This window comes from Strix aluco, chromosome 29 (assembly GCF_031877795.1).
Source record: "Strix aluco isolate bStrAlu1 chromosome 29, bStrAlu1.hap1, whole genome shotgun sequence".
NCBI classification, from domain to species: Eukaryota; Metazoa; Chordata; class Aves; order Strigiformes; family Strigidae; genus Strix; species Strix aluco.
In genome coordinates this window covers 3043433-3064213 of record NC_133959.1, presented here as the reverse complement: position 1 = coordinate 3064213, position 20781 = coordinate 3043433, and the positions used below count along the sequence as shown (strand labels likewise).

The window sequence follows — 20781 nt, the reverse complement described above, 5'->3', positions numbered from 1 at the left end:
AAGTGGCACAGACTAATAATTGCATACTAAGTGATTTCTGATCAATAACCAAGCAAGAGGAGCAAAGGAGTTTGTATAAAGGCAATAAAGGAAAACTTTCCTTCCAAGCTTATCCCAAGTCATCTTTGCTGAGCTGTCTGGTGATAGGGATGGGATACAGAGTGGTTTAAATAAGGGAGTTTCTAATGTATTGCTTGGTAAAAAGTCTTTACCTGCTTAGCAAGGCTTCCCACTATGAATCTTTTGATTTGTGACATGAAGGTTTTTTGCAAATTGATGTCTGGTGTCCTCTTCATGCTGAGTATATGTAGAAATTTTAATGCTAAGGATCTGATTTTTGTCTCCCTGTTTTTTACCAAAAAAAAAAAAAAAGAGAGACCAGTGTACACATAGAGGACAGTATTAATGTCAAAACGAAACTTTCTTTTTTAAAGCAAGAGGGATTATTAACATGTTACTCAAATATAATTCCTAACCCTGATTTACAGAATGTGGAGGGAAAGTGGGTTTTTTGTGCTAGCTCTTTTCTTCTCTATGGCACTCACTGGAAGGATGTTTTTAAATGTAAAAAGGAGGAGGAGATCTCTTTAGTCTGAACAGCCTATATCTGAATACCTCCTGTCCTGAAATAGTAGCTTTTGAAGGAGGATCACTATTATTCAGAAACAGTGAACATATGCCGTTTTTCTTTAGAAACAGAGATAGGATCCCTTCATCTAAATTCCTGGCAGATTTCAATGAAGTGAATAGGCATGCATTTATAAATCTCTATAATGGTATTTACTTCTGGAAAAAAAGAAACAGATCAATAGTAGGGCTTTTTAATAATTAAAAATGTGTATTTCTGTAATCTCCTATTGATTTTTCCATTTATTCCTCAAGAGCTTGCAGAAGTCAGTAAATTTAGGGCTTTCTTCATGAGTGGCAGTTTGTGCTGGCTTTCCTTCAATAGTTATTACTTTTCTGCATGGCCTATCCATCATCTTGAGTGCTTTCTAATTTATTGTAGGGATAATGTTGACAGCAGTGACATGGAGGACGTACACTGTGGGCTTGAAATGAAGACACCAGGATGTAGATTTACTGACAGAAACATAATCTTTCTGTCTTCTGAAGTTAGCCATCTACCACTCTGCTTTGATTTATGGAGGGGGCTGGATGGGAGGATGCTCCGTGAAGCTGGGTACTGACCGGACTTCAGCACCTCTATCCAAAAACACTGCAGAAGCTTCTTGTATTATCATATCAGTTTTTATTCTCTCTTTTTTTTAAAAATTATTCTGCTAATGTTAATAACATTAGCAAGTTTAAGTGTTAGTCCAGCCAAGTGGGTAAATGGTTTGTCCCTTTACGTTTTCTATTTGGAGCCATCCTTGTGTTTATCAGTGTAAGTTCTTTGGAATCTCTGTAGGCTCTGAACTGCCGTGTGGTGAGTTACTGCCGGTGGAAGGAATCCAAATGGAGTTACTTGGCATGTGACTGCTGTGAAAGGTCTGTCAGCGCTTCTGGGTTGGAAAGACAGGGAAGGTCAAATTTTTGCCTCTTCCCTAATCCATAGCAGGGAGGTGCTGTCTCACGCTTGCTAAGCTAGAGAGCTGGACTAGAAGGATCGCTCCGAGTGCGCTGTGTCACTGCCAGTTGCTTTTTTGATCTGTGCCATACTCTTAACAGTTAAATTCCATTTTTTTTGTCCCCACTATCTTCTCTGCATGAGATGTAAAAAGAGGATTTTCTAGAAGCATCGCAAATTGATTGGCCTCTGATTACAGCTGTAATCTGTAGAGTTTTTAACCCTTATATTAATAATGTCCATAATGCTTATTGTGGTGTTAATTTTACTTAAGTAGGCAAATGGTGGGCTGTAATTTTTATGGTGTTTGACTTAGGGGTGAACAAATGGGAGTAAGACTGATAAATGTGAGTAGCATGTACTTTGGTAGCACCCTGCAATGTAGAGTGCACGTTAGGAGGGAAATCCAGTTTTCTTGGCTCCACTAGTGTGGTGGTGGGAGTGTAGATTTGGACTTAGATGAGCTAAAGTGGTCACGATCTAAAGATTTATTGATCTTTGGAATGCTGCAGCCTGAGACCCTTTCTGTAAGTGGAGCCTGAGAGTCTAAAAAGTTCAGATCTTGTGACCCCTTCCATTGTACTGTCTTTTTTCCATAATAGAAATACTATAGTATTTCTACAGTTAACCAGAAGTTGTTCTAGGTTTAGTCAAGAGTTGGCAATGACTATTCTGCCTACTCTCCGATTGAAAGAGAGAGATTTAACCAGTGAATTTTTTTTTATAGGTCTCCATTCTCAAGCTGCTACGTCAACTGATCTGTGGGGTATCTCTTTTGGTTTTGTTTTTCAGATCACCCAGGAAGCTGGAGAGTTTATGATTACATTTCCTTATGGTTACCATGCTGGCTTCAACCATGGCTTCAATTGTGCTGAGTCTACCAACTTTGCCACTTTGCGATGGATTGACTATGGAAAAATGGCAACCCAAGTAGGTGTCTGTTGGGATGAAGGGTTATTTAAAACCACGAGCTCATGAAATACAAAGGAACAAACGGGAGACTTACCCTTAAGAACAAAATGGAAGATGCTGTTGTTTTGACAATATGCTCTTTCATTGTGCCATGTTGCTGTTTTGTGCCTGTTGATAATTCGTGTCGTTTTGAGGGCATAGTAATGACTTTCTCAAATGCTAGATGCCACACACCTTGTAAAGAGGTTGTTTTGAGACTAGTAAGTTAGGATTACTTTTCTGATGCATCCAAACTGCATTTCACAGTGAATAAGGTGACTGATATAACTGAATACAATTCATTAGGTACACACTGAAGGGGAAGGAATAAGCTGGAAATATTTTTAAGCTCTAATAAGACTATGGTAATAACCTTCTGAAAATATCTGGATTTCTCTCTGTGCACTCAGTTAAGTTTGAAGAGGAGAGTCATGCTGAAATGACTTTGTGTGGCTATTTCTTATTAGGGCAAATTTCTTATATGTTCTGTTACTTTTGGCGGTTCTGAAGTCGGTGAGGGTTTTCACAACAGCACACATACTGCATTCTCTTGTTTTTAAGTGTGAAGCATAACTGATCAGCATAACTGATTCAATAGGATCTGTGAATTTTTAAATTGGAGATCAGTTCCACACAGTCTTTGGGGAAAGGATAAATGATTACGGAGTGCAGCATTTGAAAATTGCCTCAGATGTTCCTTGTCAGAAAGGCAGACCTAGTTTTCACTCTAGAATAGTATTTATAATATCACCTTCACTCTTCTTCTGTCAGCTCAGCTTGGCTCTAACTCTTGAAATGCATCCTAATGCTTTCTTCTGGACAAAACCAACTCTGTTCAAAATGGACTGCAAGTACATCTGTGTCTCAGTCTGTGGAACAATGTGGTGATGTCCATTTTTCCTTTACAAAGGTTTATATTCTGAGAGTAGCAAAAGGTAGATGATTACCAAATGGCGTCATTCTCTTCTCAGCTTTGGGATCCCTTTTTAGCCCTCCGCCTTTTTGCTGTAATGCCTTTGGCCATTTTTGAGCCAAGCTGAAACTTTCTGCACAGAATTAGATTTGGGAGTGATCAATGTTGTGTTAATCAGCCTGAGTGGCTGCTTTATGACTAATATGAGTCACTCTTTTTGCTTCTGGAGGCTAGTGCTGTTTCTGGCACTGCAGGCTTTAAGGGATCTTGTAGAATCACAAAAAACCCCCATGCTGTTTCTTCCTATTTTTCCTTTTTAATAAGTGAACATCATTAACCTGACTAGAAAAGGAAGATGGTTGTCACTCCACAGGACCTTTTTTCCTGCTTTTTCCCCTCTTTGGTATTCCATAACCTCAGCAACTGCAGGCAGGCAGTCTTTGACTATCCAATGGCACAATAATTGATGTCTGAGAAGCTCATCCCATGGAAAGCAAGCTCAGCCAGTTGGGTTCCTGAAAGGTGAAGTGTCTGTCTTGTTTATTTTTTTCAGTAATATTCAGCCCATAGTTTCAAGAACTCCACTGTTCGCCAACGAATTTGGCATTTGAGCTCTCTCCTTTGCTAAAATAAACAGGTAGATTTTAGTATTTCATTTGTGGACCTACAGTGGTGTAAAAGCATCTTCTGTTAGGCATGCTAGTGGCTGTGCCATGAAATATAAAAATGAAATGTGCCATGAAGTATAAAATACATGAACTCGCTGTGCCAGTGAGTTTAGTGAACTCCTCTAAATTGCTCGTGATGGCGACTGAAATAATTCTCTCAACAGAAAAATCCTCATGCTGAAAAGTTATGTATTTGTCCTCTCTGTCCCCCACTAGTGTTCAAGTAGTGAACCCTACCCTGGTGTTTGTAATCTCTTCATATCCCAGCAAGGCTGTGGAGCAGACCCTGTGGCAGTAATTGAGGCTCCAGGGCTAGGTGGAGGCTGGAGGGAGAGTTCTACATTTTGAATTTGTTCTGGAGTTAAAGGGATGGTAAGAAGAACCTAGAACCATAAGAGGCCTCAAGTCAGTGTTAAGTGTCTTAAAAATAGCCAAGCAGACTCGGTTTGAAAATTTTAAAAATCGTGTTTGTCTGCTCTGACCTTGTATACCAGGTTTATCTGTAGCAAATGGTCATGGTATTACACCCCAGAAAATGGGGTTTATCATGGAAATTCTGACAGACCCTTAACTACAGCAGTGCCAGCAGGCACCGCTCTAATATTAAAAGCAATTTTGGGTTCAGCCATGTGTTCACAAACAAGTGACATTTGGGAAGTGCGGTTTTAGATTGAGCCTCCATGCTTACATTGTTAAGCAGCGTAGCGTGAAATTACCGAACAAGCAGCATAGAGGGCTCTGAGCAAATCTAGGGAGAGAAAGTTGAAGTGTGGAAGGAGACGCCCAATTTATTTCCATTGCACTCAGTGACACTTGTCTGTTCGGAGATTTCCATTTAATATTGCCTAAACCACGCAGCGCATACATGTTAATTAACCCTTTGATACCTTACTATCAGGTTCCAGATGAGGTATGAACGCTGTTACACTGTTAGGGCAAGAGGTTTGTTTAAATCTCATTTTAAGTTAAACAGGGACTTAATGAAATATCAGCTGACTGTGTACACTCGAGCTGCCTGCACATTTGTGGAGAGAGATTTCATGGAGAAAGACATCCTGGAGTGTGTGATTTTTGGTTAACTTAGCAGGTTTACTAAATTTAAAAAATGGCTGTATTGATTTCTGTGCTCTCGGGCACAATTAGATTATCCTTGCCCACTTCCGAGCAGGTCTTTTTTTTTTTTTTTTTCTTTTTCTTGTCATATACTTGTTTATAAAGTACTTGGAAAGTCTCGACTGGGCAGTAGTCTGCAGGTACATACTCTTACTGCACTGAAACCAGTTGGCTGGAAGGTGATTCTTCTCCTTTCCTCAGGGTAGCAATACAGCTACCTTGTCCTACCAGTCCTCATGAGATTGGTGACAAGGTAAGGTTCACAATTAGCCAGTTGTAATGTTCTCTCGGACGTTATCCTGGGGATGAAATTTGGATTCTGCTCTGCTGAGAGCGATATATGTCAATGGCAGAGTGTAAGGGAGAGCTCACATAGGAAGGTAATGGCTCACCTCGGAGAAACATAGACAGAGCCGTGCTAATTGCCTGCCAGATGGATGAAATGTTCTGCTAACCACAGCAGAAACTGCCTGGGCTGTAAAAAATACATAATAACCAGACTGAAGTTTAAAGATCAGCTTCTTAGACACTGGTTCTGCTCTAATTGTAAAACAAGCATCAGCGTTAGCAAAAAAACCAGCAATGGCTGCGGAGTTGTGTAGGAAACTAATAGTGGGTAAATATGCTTGTGTTTGTGTGAACTTGCAACCAGGATGAACAGATGTTTAAAAATTCGAGTGGAAATTGGTTTGGTGAATACCCAAGTGAATAAACTAGCTGTCCTGTTCAGTTCAAAGCTTTTTGAGAACCTAGTGAGAGGTTTTGGAGTCTCTTTTCAGAACTGCTTAGGAGAAGTTGATGTGAAGGAACTGGAAGGGTGTATGTGTAACGGTAACCAGGGTGTGATGCTGGGTTTCATGTCTTTAGATGGAAGTTGTAAGCGTTGCTGACAAGTGGCCTCTTACCGTGAGAGCATATAGACCAAAACATCTTTATTAACTAAATGTAGGGCCAATACATAGAGATAAACTCGTGTCTTCATCTGTATTGGATGTTTCCTCTATCCATTTAGCATGTCCCAGGCTCAGGTGTGCAGTTCGAGATCTGACGGCTTTTGGCACATGGGGTACCACAAACGTTGAGCAGAATTCTCTGCTTGCTTTCTTTAGGTTTTCCCTGGTTTTGTAAGCCTGATTTGCTGATCCTTCTAATACTTGCTTCTCTAGCCTTAATGCTGAGTACTGGTGACAGACAAAATTCATGTCATCTCTTGTGATGTGTAGAAGTCCTCGTGACTGATTGCTCTCTGTTCTTAGCAAATGTCAGTCTCCTTAGATTCGGAGGAAAGGTATAACATTCTTCTTCATGTCTTTAATTATATGGAGGTGTACCACTGGGAAATAGATGTCTTGCCTACAGCTGGACATTGTGCCCAGAAGTGTAAGAATTAACAGCTCTTTAACTGTTATCAATGTAAATGTCTCCATCTGTCCTCCAGGAACCTTGTGTTGCAGCTGACTTCTTCCCAGTCAAGGTGACTTTGAGGGTAACCACAGCTTGCCTGTTCCACCTAATCTGTGTGAAAAGCTGTGGTTGAACAGCACATCTGTCAGTTATTTGTCTAGGGATGGGAGAGACCTTCAGCTAATCTTGGGGCTCCCCCAGATAATCCTGGTGTGCTGTCACGAGGCCTTTCCAAGTACGTGATGAGAATTCATTTCAGCATTCTTTGCAGATCAAACTCTGGCAGGGAATGCTCTTTTTAAGATACAGTACTATTTGACTAACATGACTATCAATCTGTCACAGTGTGCAAAGTAAAACGAGGTCCAGAAGAAATGAGTTAAAAGGGTTTTATGTGGTGTTGGAGATACTGGCACAATATTTCAGGATTCATCTGTAATCTGAATACTCTGCTTTAGATCTTAACATTACTGATTAAATACTGTTGAGTAGGGATGGTTTTATTTGTATATACTATAGTTAATGTTTACCTGCCTAGGCAGAGCCTAGAAAATTAGGGAGAAATATTTTCCTTTCTACTCTGTAGTTGGAATTCTTCAGTTGTTTGTCTTCCATTAACTCTTTGTCATGTTGTTTTTTTTTTTTTTTTCCCTGTTTGGTTGTTGAAGAAGGCCTGGTGCATGAAAAGCAATGAATGATAATTTTGTTTCGCTACATGAGCCTGCAGTTCCTTTCTGCGTTACTGTTCTGATTCGCTTTGTTTCTGAAAACTCTTGGATGCAACCATCAATAGACAGAGGGTCTTATTGACTGTGTGTTTGGCTAAACAACCCCTTTAAAGCCAAGTGTTTTAGTAAAGTGTCCTTCCTGGAGTTGAGGTGGCCTGAAAGTCTCCTGGTATTCAAAAAGACGCTTTCAGAGTGTACAATTTTAAAAGAAATTCAAGTGTGCCTCACAGGTCGGCTTTTCTATTTCTTTTGCAAACTGGACTGGAAATAAGCGGATGGGAGGGGAACAATTTCTTGCACTTTCCTTTATATTAATAGCAGACAGTCCTGGATGATAACGTCTGCGTTACTATCAGCTGACATTTTCATACCTTCATTTTATCTCCTGTTTACTCCAGGGATAGTGCTGGAATTATCTATCTCAGTATAAAATGGGGTCAAGTTGCCCTTCCTTCCCAAATCCTACATTTTATGTTCTGAAATAAGTAGCCTTCATCTCATCCTGCGCAGCATTCCCATCCAGAGCTCCGCTCCCGTGCAGTTCAGTCCCGCTCTGCTGCTTAGTCATTTCTCTGGGGAGAAGGGGAAGAAAAGTAAGACTTTTCTGTTTGGACTTTACTGATATATGAAGGCATCTTCGAGAGAGGTGCCTTTTGGATCTCAGGCTATGGTCTCTTACATGGCTTACTGCTTCTGGACCCTCTCCTGCCTTGTTTTTTTTTGGTGTAATATTGAAATAACAGATCTAAAATTTACATTTGGAGTATTTATGATTTAAAGTTGTCTAGCATATAATTTTTGTTGTAAAATTGAGGCTTACTACTTATTATTCAGATGTTGGTCGGTTTTCTCTTAAAACATGTCCCTATTTTCCAAGAAAATAAAATTCATGAGGCTTTTGCAGAAGGTGCTTGGTAGTACTGTAAAATTAGTCTCTGAAATAAGGGAAATCAGAACGGTATTTTTGCATACTTTGTATGTATGCCTTAACTGACTCTAATTAGACCTTTTAAGATTAGAATACTTTAAAAAAAAATCTAGTATGGAAAATAACTTCCATTATTTTTGTAAGACAGATTCAAAATTGCTATTGTACAAAATCTTCTGCCTTTTTTGTGCATATTTTTTTGTCTTACTTGTAAACATTGCTAATACCTTACTCTCCACAAAGTACTGATTCTGTGCAATAAAGAGGAATTTTTACAGTGTTATTCATGCTAAGGTGGAAAGGAGACAGTTATTTTTCTGAAACTGTCTTGGAGCTTCATTTTTATCAGCTCTCTTCCGAGATCTTCCGAAGTACTGCTTGGGGGGTTGCTTGTCATAATTTTTGTTAATGAAGGAAGAACACTCACACTTCTGTCAGCAGAAAAAAATTACACCCTGGAGATTTCCAGGATTTCAGTCTTTGGGATGCCTGGCTGCCGCTGGACCCAATGACTGACGTCCGTGCGGATGGATGGATGCTAAGTAGGTACCTGGCCTTGCCCCTTCTGGATGTCCTGCCCTTGAGAAGGGGCGTCTGAGAGACTGATTTGAAATCCAGAATGTATTTATAAACTGTTCAGGACTTGATTCCCAGAAAAAGGGATGTTTCTACTTTGGGGCAGGCAGCTGGGGGCAGTGATGACTTTGGGCAGCTTGCCTCCCTCTCTGCTCAGTGTTTGGCATAACCCTTAGAGCACTGAACTGGGAAGGATCCGGGGTTTTTTTAAAGCTTTTTTTTTTAAAAAAACAGACTAGGCCTATTTATGCTACTCAGCCTAATTTACTTCAGCTTAATTACTGCAAGGTGTAAAGCATGCTGTTCTTCACTTTTTGAATGCTGTTTAATAATGATTTTGCCAGCCCAGGGTGACTCTCCAAGAGCCTGTGATGGAAACTGCTGGATCTCCGGGATGGAAAGCTGCCCTGAACCCGTGGAGTCCCAGTGTTGCTGGGTTGACACAGTCTCCCATTCTCTCTCTGCCTCACTAACCCTGTGATTTACAGTGAGGAGGTTGTGGTGTGCTTTGTGGCCGCAGCAAATAGCGATGTGAAGAATGTGCTCCCTGCAGCTTATTTGTTCAGCTTCTCTGTCACACAGGAGTCCCTGATAAAGTCTACCAGCCCCAATCGTTCATGTGTCAGAGCAGAGGCTTAAGGGTCATCTGGCTTTGGGGATGCTGGTACGGCAAGGCCATCAAAAATCCCTCTTAAAAGCTGCCTTACCATTGTGCTTTCCTGCGCAGCTGATGTTGCTCCACTGGAATTGCTTCAGAGGTGACACATGAGGGCATAGATATGAAGAAGGAAGAGCAGTCTTACGTTCCACTTAAGAATATATAACTACATAGGGTATTCTGTTGAAGAATTGCTGAAATAGTGATGTTAGAACTCTGAAAGGCAGTGTAAAAGTGGGAAGTAGCTCTGAGTTGACATTACACTTTCTCATCAGGTACCTTCCCTTTTTGATGTCCCCCAGAGAAATTCATTCAGTGTAGGCAACATTTTTTACCCTTCCGCCTCTTCTGCTTTGTGCACAAAGAACGCTTTAAAAATAAAGCCCACTTTTTATTACAGTTCAGTGAGAGTAGATTGCTTATGAACAACCTATTTTAATTTTTGTAACTCCATTTTGCTTTGCTGTTTGTCTTTCCTGATAGTTGTGCTTCTCACTTCCAGCTTGGTTACCGGGTGGCAGTTAGCAGTTTCAGGGTTTGTGTAGGGTGGCTCGGAGCTGGGTGCTTCCTAAGCTCAGACATCAGGATTCAGATCTTGCTTCTGCTCTGTTCTCACCTGACTCTCTAACTGCTTTGAAAATATGTGCAGGTGGATCTAGATTATTACAGGAAAGAGACCAAAGCGCTTCCTTGGGTGTGTGGTTTTCAGAGGGGTCTCGATTGCTGTTTCCTTTAGGATTGATATACAATGTCTTGCTTCCTTTATTTATATATCAACCCTCCCTTGATTCTAAGTTGTAGCATTTGGAGTTGCAAAACATATATTTTCAGCTTTGTATCCTTTTGAAAAATGTTACTGAAGAATACTTGTTATTACCAGGGGAAATAATTTCATGGTGTGCTAGAAGCAAATCTTGGGTTGTCGCTTTAGATACCGACATTTCATATTCCACCAAACATAATTATTCATGTTTCTACAAACTGCCTATAGATCTTGGTTGTTGTACATGGGATACAAAATGGTGGATTTTACTACTTCAGCTGTTGGTTTACAGGCGTGTAATACAGCACAGCATTTGGCTTGCTTTTTAAAGGAAAAAGCAGATGATCAAACAGGAGGAAAAAAGGATGACTTTAGTCACTTAGCAGGAATTGTCTAGTGCGTCTGTCGCTTCAGAGCTGCAGATCTTCACTAAGCCACGTCAGTTCATGCTCGCTGCTTGCTTAATGCATGAGCACAGGGTGCTGACCTGCTGAAATGACATGTTTTCTGCAAGCCAGAGTGGCCGGTGGTAGACTACTTTCACCAACTGCGAGTCTTATGATGCGGAAGAAATAATACCTTGAGATAACCTCAGAATGGTGTTCGCTATAGACTACATCATAACCACTGGATAAAAGTCTTATTTTGTTTAACCCTTGTACTGGAACAAGTCTGTCAAAACAGGAACTGATACTTCATTGAATCTCCTTCTTGTAGTGCTGCTGAGAGCACTGAATTTCCTCCTGTGGTCTTTCAGCCTTATCTGAGATCACTTAGGACCCCACTGAGGTGATCCTCCCCCCTGCCCCTCCACCATGGTTGTGTTTGTCTTGCAGGACTGAGGATTGCATATATTTGAGATGGATTCAGGAGTAGTCAGCATCCTTACAGGTGTAGTCTACAGAATAGTAAAAGATGAACAAGAATTCTGGCAGAGGTTTTAAAATAGCTTTGCCTCCCACCCCAAAAAAAGAAGAAATCTCCATGTAACATATTAGCAGAGCCTGATGCCAGTTGGGATGGGTTATTATTGTATTTGCCTAAAATAAAGCATGTCACGTGGCATTTTATGTTGTATCTTAAACCAGAATCCTCTTCCTATGAATGGAGTGGAGCGGGGTAAATCTGACTCCCCACTTGCCACTTACCCAACTCTCCAACCCGCAGAAATCCGTGTGGAACGTTATGGAAGCAAGTTAAGGAAGCATGTGAGGAAGAAGCATGCCCTGCAGCCAGGGACCAGAGGGAGTCCTTGGAAATCTTTGCCTAATTGTTTTGTTTATGAAACTCTGTAGAGGATTTCCAGTGGGTTTCCTAATGAACTGGTTTGTTGTTGAGACTTACGGCAATTCTGGTAATTACACTAGAAACAGGGGGTCAAGACTCATCTTCTTTCCCACAAGCTTTCAACTACCAACCATTAAACACACCAACTATGCATTTTAGGTTCTTCTCCTCCTTCTCAAAGTTTAACTCCTCATTTACTTGCAGAATACCTGCCGCTCATCTTTCAGGCACGTACTTGCAATTTATGTGCTTTTGTCACTTTTGAAACCTTGGCTATGTGTGAGAGCATTGTTGTACCAGATCTGAGTGGAAATGTAGCTCTGGGCTGAGGAAGGAGAATTAAACTGGAGCCCAGACTGGTTTATTCTGTCACACTGGATAAGTATTAACTAGATCTCAAGTAACACGTCTGTAATACGATAACAAATTGGATAGCTGTTTAAGAGTACTAGGAGGACTTTGTGATTCTCCCCAAGCTGAAACTCTATACCTTGTCTGGGAAATTTATGGAGAGAAGCTGAGCAGTGTTGTCTGCGTTAGCAATGTGTGTTCCTATAATACACAGCAAGAGTTTCTTAGCTGCCTTTTGAATGTAACCATCTTTCTTTCCCAGGAACTTGCTTTTAGGCGTCATCGTTATGAAAAAGCTGATAGAAAAGCTTTAAGCAAAGATTTTGGTCTGGCGTTTAATGGTGGCATAATAGCTGAAAGGGCTTTGACTTTGAGCCTGTTGGGTTTTCTTATATTTAAATTTCTATTAAGGCAAAGTGAGAGGCTAGCTGACCCTTAAACAACTGTGCAGTGGGCCCTGATTTCATCTAAATGTGAGGGGGTTTTCCATGAGAACCAGGGGTGCCAATTTAAATATATCATTTTGGTGACTATTTCTACACGAGGAGAAGGGTTATTTTACATTAACTTTTTATATGTTATGAAACAGATGGGGTTCAGTTTAGTGTTAATAGCTGGGAAGTGAGGGAAATATCCTTACAGAAATGATGCTGAAGGTTGAGGTTGAATGAGGCTGCATTTTTCCATATATCATTTGATTTTATTACTTCAAGGAGACAGTCTTTTTATTTGACTGTAACTTTATGTAGACTTATTAGTGTTTTTATTTAAAAAAAAAAACCACTGCAAATAAGATAACAGTTACACATTCAGTAGCCACAAATTTCCCACTATCAGTCTTTGAGTTTAATTGATGAGACAGGGTTCCTGGTGTGGTCAGATATTTTACCACAGTCTCCAGCTTTGAGTAGCAGATAATAAAATAATAAGTAGAGGAAGAATGTTGGTTTTCTGTGTTTGTAAAGTGCTTCACTGTGCATTTCCTTATAGTATTTTTGCATGTGCTTAGATCGCAAGTTGCCTTTGCATGTTCTTATGCTGTATGGTTAACAAAGTCATTAGCTTATGAAAAGGAGATGGTGCTGGGAAGAGCCTTCAGAAGATGGAACAAATTAAGCTTCTGCAGATTTGGTGATTATGGAAACTTCTCTTGTGGCTGTTTTAGGTCTCAGATTCCGTGTAACTGAAGGCAAAGAGCTAACCCTAAAAGAGTTTTGATTTTTCTTTTGGTTTTTTTCCACCCTCGCTTTCAGGACTTGCAGTGGGTCCTTGGAGATCCTGGTTACGAATATTCTGTTGTTTGTTCTGTTGTTTGATCTGTGGCTCTGACAGCCTTGCTGTTCCCGAGCAGTTTGGTGTGGTGGTCTGGCTACCAAATGGGGAACAACAGAGGGGAGATGGGAAGATGTTTGATTAGATCTCAGAGTTCCTTAAATTTTTCACCTGTCATTTTGACATGACAGGCGTATCCTTCATGTTGCCATTTAGTCACGGTCTGTGCTTTGGGTGACCGTATCGCTCTTAAATCTTTCACAGGTCTACTGGTATGTAGGAGTTCTGTGAATACCTGCATTGGGGCTCTGTGGTTCAGTTTTGGCTCACATAAAGGAAATGAGGTTTTGTATCTCTCCGTAGTGGTGGTGTTTCAGTGTAGACATGTTCATTTTTTGTTTGTTTCTATGAAGTTTAATAATAATGGAATATGAAAGTGTTAGAATTCAAGAGGGGAAAATGGGATATGAAGGATATGTTCTGCAGAAATTGGGACAGGGAGAGACAGAGCTTGGGGGTGTAGGCATAATATCTCTTAGGAAATACATGTGTTTATGACCACAATTAAATGCTTTGAAAGAAATATAACTGTATATGGAAGGGCAGGCAGTGTATGGAAATGGGCATCACTGACAGGGAAACACAAGCTTGCTGATTTTTGTTCTGCTCCAATGGCATAAAGCAGGTAATTGCAAAGGAAACTTCTTGCCCTTCTCTAGCCACCATGTCCTCCTCTGATCTCCCCCATTCTTTTCCCTCTCCCAGCCCTCACACACACACGCACGTTCCCTTTTGCAGTTGTAGTGGAAGCATCTGCTGTATTAAGCAGGATCTTGCTCCTGGGTCTGAGGGAAGGGTATGGAAAAATAACCTGGCCATGATGGGAACGTGAATGTGACACAACTGCAGCAGCTGAGGAAATATAACTGTAGGGTCCGGAAGAAGCCCCAAAGGAAAGAGGCTTTGTAAATTATTCATGCTTGCTAGTGTGAAAGCAATAAAATTAAATTAAAATTGAAATATAAACATACATCATGTTAGATTTGTGTAAAGAAAGGAACTTGGCTACTGCAGGCTTCTGGTGTTGCGGTACGCTGGAGATTGCAGCCCACGGTGTCATTTCTCTGAATAGCATCCAGATAGCTCAGTATGGGGCTTCTTGATAATCTGTGTATGCCTTACATTTTTGTGAGACTCAGGCTGGCGGTGGTTGGAGACCTTTAGACCTGTCTGACTTGGGATTTACTCTGCTTGATTTGAAGGAATTGACATGTGTGCTGCAGCATGTTGGTTCCAGGTTAGGATCAGAAAATGGACTGTTCCCCTTTTAAGCCATTTTTCATACTTTGTAAAAGCAGAGGAGGTCAATCTCCGTAGCTCATTGATGATATGTGCTGTGGGGTGCTCTTCTGTATTCCTTTTTATAGCAGTGCACAGGTGCTTTTAAAATTTCTTAAGGAAAAGTGATTGAAAATCTGCTCAATACAAATCCCTTAAGCCAGTATTGATGGAGGTGCCGGTGAGAAGCTTCTGCCTGGCCAGGAATTTGAAGCATGGGTACCATCTGTGTTCCTGCCATTCTTTGGCCAAATTGCATTTCCAGCCTTTCTGTCCCGCGCTATTTTTCATTAAATGAATTGAGTTTTCCTGAAAGTGCCTGTCCATAAATACTCCTTCCCACTCAGCACACTCAGGTTATTGCTGCTCTCCCAGTCAGAGCAGCAGAAGGCAGCCAGCGCTCTTTGCAAAATGAAAAACAAGAGTTGGGAGGGAAGTGGAATAGCTGAGAACTGTACAGAAAGACTCTTTTCTCTCTCTCTCAGTGGCTTCTTAACTACAGCCATAAATCTTTTAATAATGGTAGTGAAAAATGAAAGAAGAGAAGCAAGTTTAGTTTCATGCATTTCTGCTGAGAAGGGGTAGTTTTGAAAAGGCGTGGAGGAAGGGTGAAAAAATAGTCCTGCAAAGTGATTGTAATTACCTCATCCTCCACTTGAAGTTGAAAAGCAATTTAGTGCAAATGCATACCAAGCAGAGCTTTGCACCTTAGAGCAGAACTAAAAGGGGGCTCAACTTTTCCCACACAACAGCAAAGCTGTAGCTGCAGCCCCCATGAGGCAAGCGGGTGTTGCTGTGTGCTGTGTCCTGTTCCGTCCTGTACCTTCTTTTGAGTTAAAAGTTTTTTAAAGACTAGATGCTCGTTCAGTCTGGTATCTGGGTGAGAATCCCCTTGGTAGATGTGGTCTGTTAATTCTGTGCTTCACTAGAGCAAACAGATATCCAAGTAAAAATGCCTGTAAGTGGTCTTTGTGAAGGCTTGTACAATGGTAAGGGTGTAATTCCAGAGGTTAATTTTAATGAGCATATGCTAGTTAAAATGAGTAATGCACATTGCTTTGACTTAGGCATGTGTGGTTTAGATACAGAATGTAGTTATTGTTATAGCCTTATTTCTTTACAGTCTTGTGAAGGATTTACGTGCAACATCATGGTGTGTAATTATGAAGTTTAACTGCCTTGTTCGCTAGGCTTTTTTCAGTTACAAAGTTTATATTAATATTCTCTCTTTTCAGCCTCAGAAACTCTGCAGGAGACTGGCTAATGGAGGGAATGTAGGTTTGAGATCAGACTCAGACCTGATCTACACTGACCGAAGTTATTACTGTCTGATGACTGTAAGACAGTAGATGAGTAGTACAATGGGTATCAGTCACCAGAAAGTTTTAGCTTGGTGGGCTTAGAGGAAGAAGACTTCTTGGGAACAGTCTTCAGCTACCCACGGAGAGTGTGGCGGCTTGTGCTGTCTCTGCCTCATTAAGCTGAAATACCCACGTATATGTCAGCGTGACTCCTAGCACTGACCCACTCTAGTAACCCACCACAGGCCTTACAGACGCAATGGGTAGAGTACTAGTTTGCCTTTGGAGAAGGCAACCTCAGCTGATGAGTAAAGAAAACGTTCCTCTGATCTGACGTGGTGTTGGTGTCTGGTTGTCTCTTGCAGTGTACTTGCCGCAAAGACATGGTGAAGATTTCCATGGATGTCTTTGTGAGGATTCTGCAACCAGAACGTTACGACTTATGGAAACAAGGAAAAGACATTGCTGTCCTGGACCATATGAAACCCACAGCTCTGACTAGCCCAGAACTAGATGCCTGGAATGAGACGAAGGCAGAGTTGAAGGCTAAATTGCTTCGCAGGTAAAGAGGAAAAAAAGAAAAAATAGTTGTGTCTGAGCACTGTGTCTGATTTTAATTGCTAAGGTTTTAAATGCTGTAATTCTAATTTGGGATAGTTCAAACTTGGGATTTGTGTGTTGGTTTTTTCTTTTTTTTCCCTCACAATTCCTCTTTTAATTTTTCTTGGGTAATGTGCTCCCTCATTGTTCTCTTTCCTTTAAATGTTATAGAAGCACATGTTTTCTGAAAGTAGGATGCTGTGTGCCCCCTCACATCTCATCTCTTATCCTGGAAGACAAAAAATCTATAGTAAACATTTATAGCTTCACTTATCAGAAAGCAGGAGGAAAAAACATCAATTGCAAAAGGGATTTTATGCATGCCTTTCTGTGCTTCCTTTGATCTCTGTATTAATTTTCTACAAGTTTGTGGTTTTTGTGTGTTACAGCATGCTTCAATTGAAAATTTGGCATGCTAACCTTTTACTGTTGGAATCTTGCTTTATAGGATAGGAGATGAGGAAGAGGACAACAAACACCGGTATGTGACTTCCCTCATCAACTTAAATGACTCCATTCTTTTTCCTGTCAAGTTTCTTAAAATAGTAACTCTGAAAGTGTTTTCCTTTTTCAGTTAGTTTTTTCATATCTCCTTCCTTGAAAGGGCACAGAAAATCTTTGGTCATTGAGGTTCCTCATACTTCATCTTGGTTTTGTGTAGTGTTCAGAGATCTCCTCTTGCATCATTAGAGAACCTCAGCTATCTCATGCCTGTTCTGTTTTTCCATTCCCGAGTGTGCAGTTAATCTGCTGAATTAATAGTGATGTGTAGTGATTAATGGTTGTGGATAAAGTTAACTGGTCACCAAACCCGATAGTTAATAAAATGCTGCTGCTGTCTCAGGGAGTGGAGTTGAACCAGAGTGTTCTAGACATGGGAGAGCTTCCCTTCCTCATCAAGCTTGCTTGAAGAATGAGACTATATTGTAGGAAATTGAATTATCATAGAGCTTTAATGTACTCAGATGTCAAATGTGTGCCCTTCCATATGCTCCTTTATCCTTCTGTTTTACATCATTCTCATTCCTGCTCTGCCTGTTACCCAAAGTGCTTGCGGTGTAGCACCCAAGCTTACTTCTTTCTGCTCTCATCTAGTATTTGTTGAATTTCTGGTGTGAGTGTTGGCAGTCTCTGGGAATTGTACTGCTACATTCAGATGTAATATTCTGCTTGTAATTTCAGTTCCAATATCACTTCTTTGAAATCCAGGAAAACTTTAAGTTTCTGGGGCCATCTTTGATAGGGACTTTGAGTAATAGTTTAAAAACTATTGACCTAATAATTTGATGATGGCTGATTTATTTAGGCGTTCTAGCAAAGAAAAAGATAACATAGTAGTGAGAGCCTCTCTCTCTAGCACTGGTGTTTATTGTCTTTCAGGAGTTTTCAGTCACCCGGTGTTGCTTTGGACTGTGGTGGTCCTGTGTCTTGCCTTTTCTACGTAAAATGACGTGTCCATTATTTTGCCAATGCTGAAATGGGATAGTTTGTTCCCCACTAAATCCATGCTCCAAAAGACATGGTATATTTTGGCAGATAACTGACGTCTGCAATGTTGCTCTGCTCCAGAGGTTATCTTCCCAAAATGTTTCCAGCTATTCCTTCTATAGTGAGCTTCAGGAAAAGCCGTGTAGTCTCAGGGTGAGAAGTCATGACTTACGCTCTATGGGCAACGGCTGCCTGAACTCCATGGGTCCCTGGGTCTTGTTCTTCCACATCTGGAAATTGGGAATCTCTTTGCTGCCTATGGCTCTTAAGGGTTACTTAGATACATGTAACGTTTGCGCAGTGTAAGGTTCTATATGAACACCAAGGATTATTTTCCCTCTTTGAGCCTATTGCTTAGCAGAGAAGCCTCTCTCTTAACCTGAGCCTATTGCAAAAGATCCAGGTGCTTTTTTCCCTTATCTATTAATTGTTTCCTAGATTATTTCAGTATTATCCTGAAGCAGTTTTGAAGCTGTTGAATACTGCTTAGCAGTAGTCTCTCTCCTACGCTTATCTCTTGGAAGACATAATTTTACTTGAAGCCTGACTTTTCTCAGCAGGATGGACTTTACTGGAAGAATGGGATTCACCTCTGCCCAAACCTCTTCACAGTTGTATCTACTTAATTTAAGTCACTTTGTGGTCTGTGTTCTTCAAAGAGTACAAACGCTGCTTTTTTGCCAGCTCTCTTGGAAAATGTAGCTTTTAAACTCTGCAGAGAGATATGTTATTTCTTCTCTAAGGTCATTCATACTTAGTTACCTTGAAAAACTTCACTTTGTTTACTTTATGGCTTCAGCAAGAGACTGTTTTAGTCCAGTCCACAAAAAGCCTGTTTCTGGTATGCGAATAATGTCAGATACAGAACATCTTCACTTCTGGAAATGTACAGCCTTCAACTTGTATTTCTGGAAACACAGTTTCTTTAAATGATGTGCTTTCTGCCTTTCTTCATTTTTCCACAACTTCAGAGTGAGAAGAGCACTGCACAAAGATCTTTTTTATCTGCTGTGAGTATAAAGCTTTGTGATTTAATTTTTGCCTGGCATTTCTACACCACAGGATAAAACAGACACTTTAGTAAAAATAGCCTGTAACACTTGGATTCTACTCTTGATGCTTTCTTCACCAGCTATGGAAAGTTCCAGCTGCAGTGGAAAAGCCTTACAGGTTTATCTCCTCCTCCCACCTTGCTTTTCGCCCACAGAGAAGGTGGTGTGTACTTAGAATATGGGTGAAGAGAAAAGTTGATCCTCTGGGTTCAGCTGTGTGTTCCTGCTAATGAATGTCTTGCAGGTGTGAAGTTAACATCTATACTTGGAGGGCCACCATATGGTTAGAGTCTAGCAATTATAAACTACTGTGCATATGGATCAACTTTCTTTTCTATTAATCATTCATCTCAGGTTGAATTTTTTTTCTTCCTTCTTTGTTGGTTACCTGATTAAGGGCTCTTAACTTCATTGTACTCCAAGTCTAATTAGCAGCTCAATTTCTGGGCTCTGAGGATGGGAAGCTGAATTTCAGCTTTTCTAGAGTTTTGGGCCGATGAATGCAGTGTGATTGCGTTTTACAGTTTGTTACATGATGATAGATGCAAGGCCATATGGAAGATGCTGCTTTCAAAAAAAAAAAAAAAGTGTCTACATGCTAAAAATGGTGTAAAAATTGCAGGTCTCTGCATTGGTCTCCTTTTAAAAAGAGAGCTTGTTAGACCTAACCCCAGCATTCAAGGAGCTATTTAATAGATCCTGTAAAAAAAAAAAAATTGTACTGGGTCTGGCTGGGATGGAGTTAACTTTCTTCACAGCAGCCCACTGAGCTGTGTTGGGGATTTGTGGCTACAACAGTGCTGATGAGGCACTGATGTTTTGGCACTGCTGAACGGTGCTTGCACAGTGTCAAGGCTTTTTTTTTTTCCACCCTCTGCCCCCTGCCCAGTGAGGAGGCTGGGAGTGGGCAACAGATTGGGAGGGGACATGGCTGGGACAGCTGACCCAAAGTGGCCAAAGGGATATTCTAGACCGTAAAATGTTGTGTTGAGTAATAAAAACTGGGGTAGAAAAAGAAGCAGGGGTTGGCTTCCAAGGTGGCCGTTGTTTGGAGACTGTCTGGGCATTGGTCTGCCTGTGGGAGGTGGTGAGTGGATTTCCTTTTACTTATTTTTTTCTCTTTTTATTCTTTCCTCTTTCCTTCACCTATTGAACTTTGTCTGACCTACAAGTTTTCTGGCTCTTGTTCTTCCTGTTTTCCCTCCCTGTCCCTCTTGAGTGATGGGGAGTCAGCGAGTGTCTGTGTGGCTCCTAATATGGTTCCTAACCAAAAGATGTTCTCCTGACTTCTGAATTTGCATTTGTCTTTGCATTGTGGCTACTGTAATCTCTTTGTCTTAGTGGCATTGACTCTCCAGAAAGAACAGCAGTGTTATTGGCTTGTTAGTATTGATTAGTCTGATCGTGTTAATACGCACTTCTTTTTAGTTAGACTTCTTCATGGGCCTTGGACCCTGTGAGTTATACTACTGAAAAATCATAGACTGCCTACTGATTATGCTATAAGCATTCATTCTACTGTGTTTTTAGAAACTGGGAGTGCTGGGTAATGTTTGAGAGCTGGAAGATGATGCTTTGGACTTCCAGCAGTTTGCCAAAGGGAAGCGTGTACAGAATGAAAAGAAATGATGGGATGGAGGCAGAGGATGAAAGCAAGATTTATAACAAGTTTTCATCTACATTTTGAAATACAAGCAAAATAGATTTTAAAAAACAATTAAAATAATTTTAACTGCAGCTTGTGAGCTTACATTAGTAATGGTGGGGAAAAGCTCTTCACGAACCCGGACAATTAACGGCTGCTGTGAACGGATCTTAAA

At 40.7% G+C, this 20781-nt stretch overlaps 1 protein-coding gene across 3 annotated transcripts in view; it reads left to right on the top strand.

Moving 5' to 3' along the window:
* The window catches only part of KDM4B (lysine demethylase 4B), a 92735-nt gene that overhangs the window by 41432 nt on the left and 30522 nt on the right, over positions 1 to 20781 (top strand). For 2 of the 3 annotated variants that reach the window (XM_074808496.1, XM_074808494.1), the window contains exons 8-10: positions 2363 to 2500; positions 16187 to 16383; positions 16870 to 16902. In XM_074808496.1, the coding sequence (XP_074664597.1) occupies positions 2363 to 2500; positions 16187 to 16383; positions 16870 to 16902 (368 nt within the window). The remainder of the gene's footprint in view (positions 1 to 2362; positions 2501 to 16186; positions 16384 to 16869; positions 16903 to 20781) is intronic. The other variant, XM_074808495.1, reaches the window with a different exon arrangement.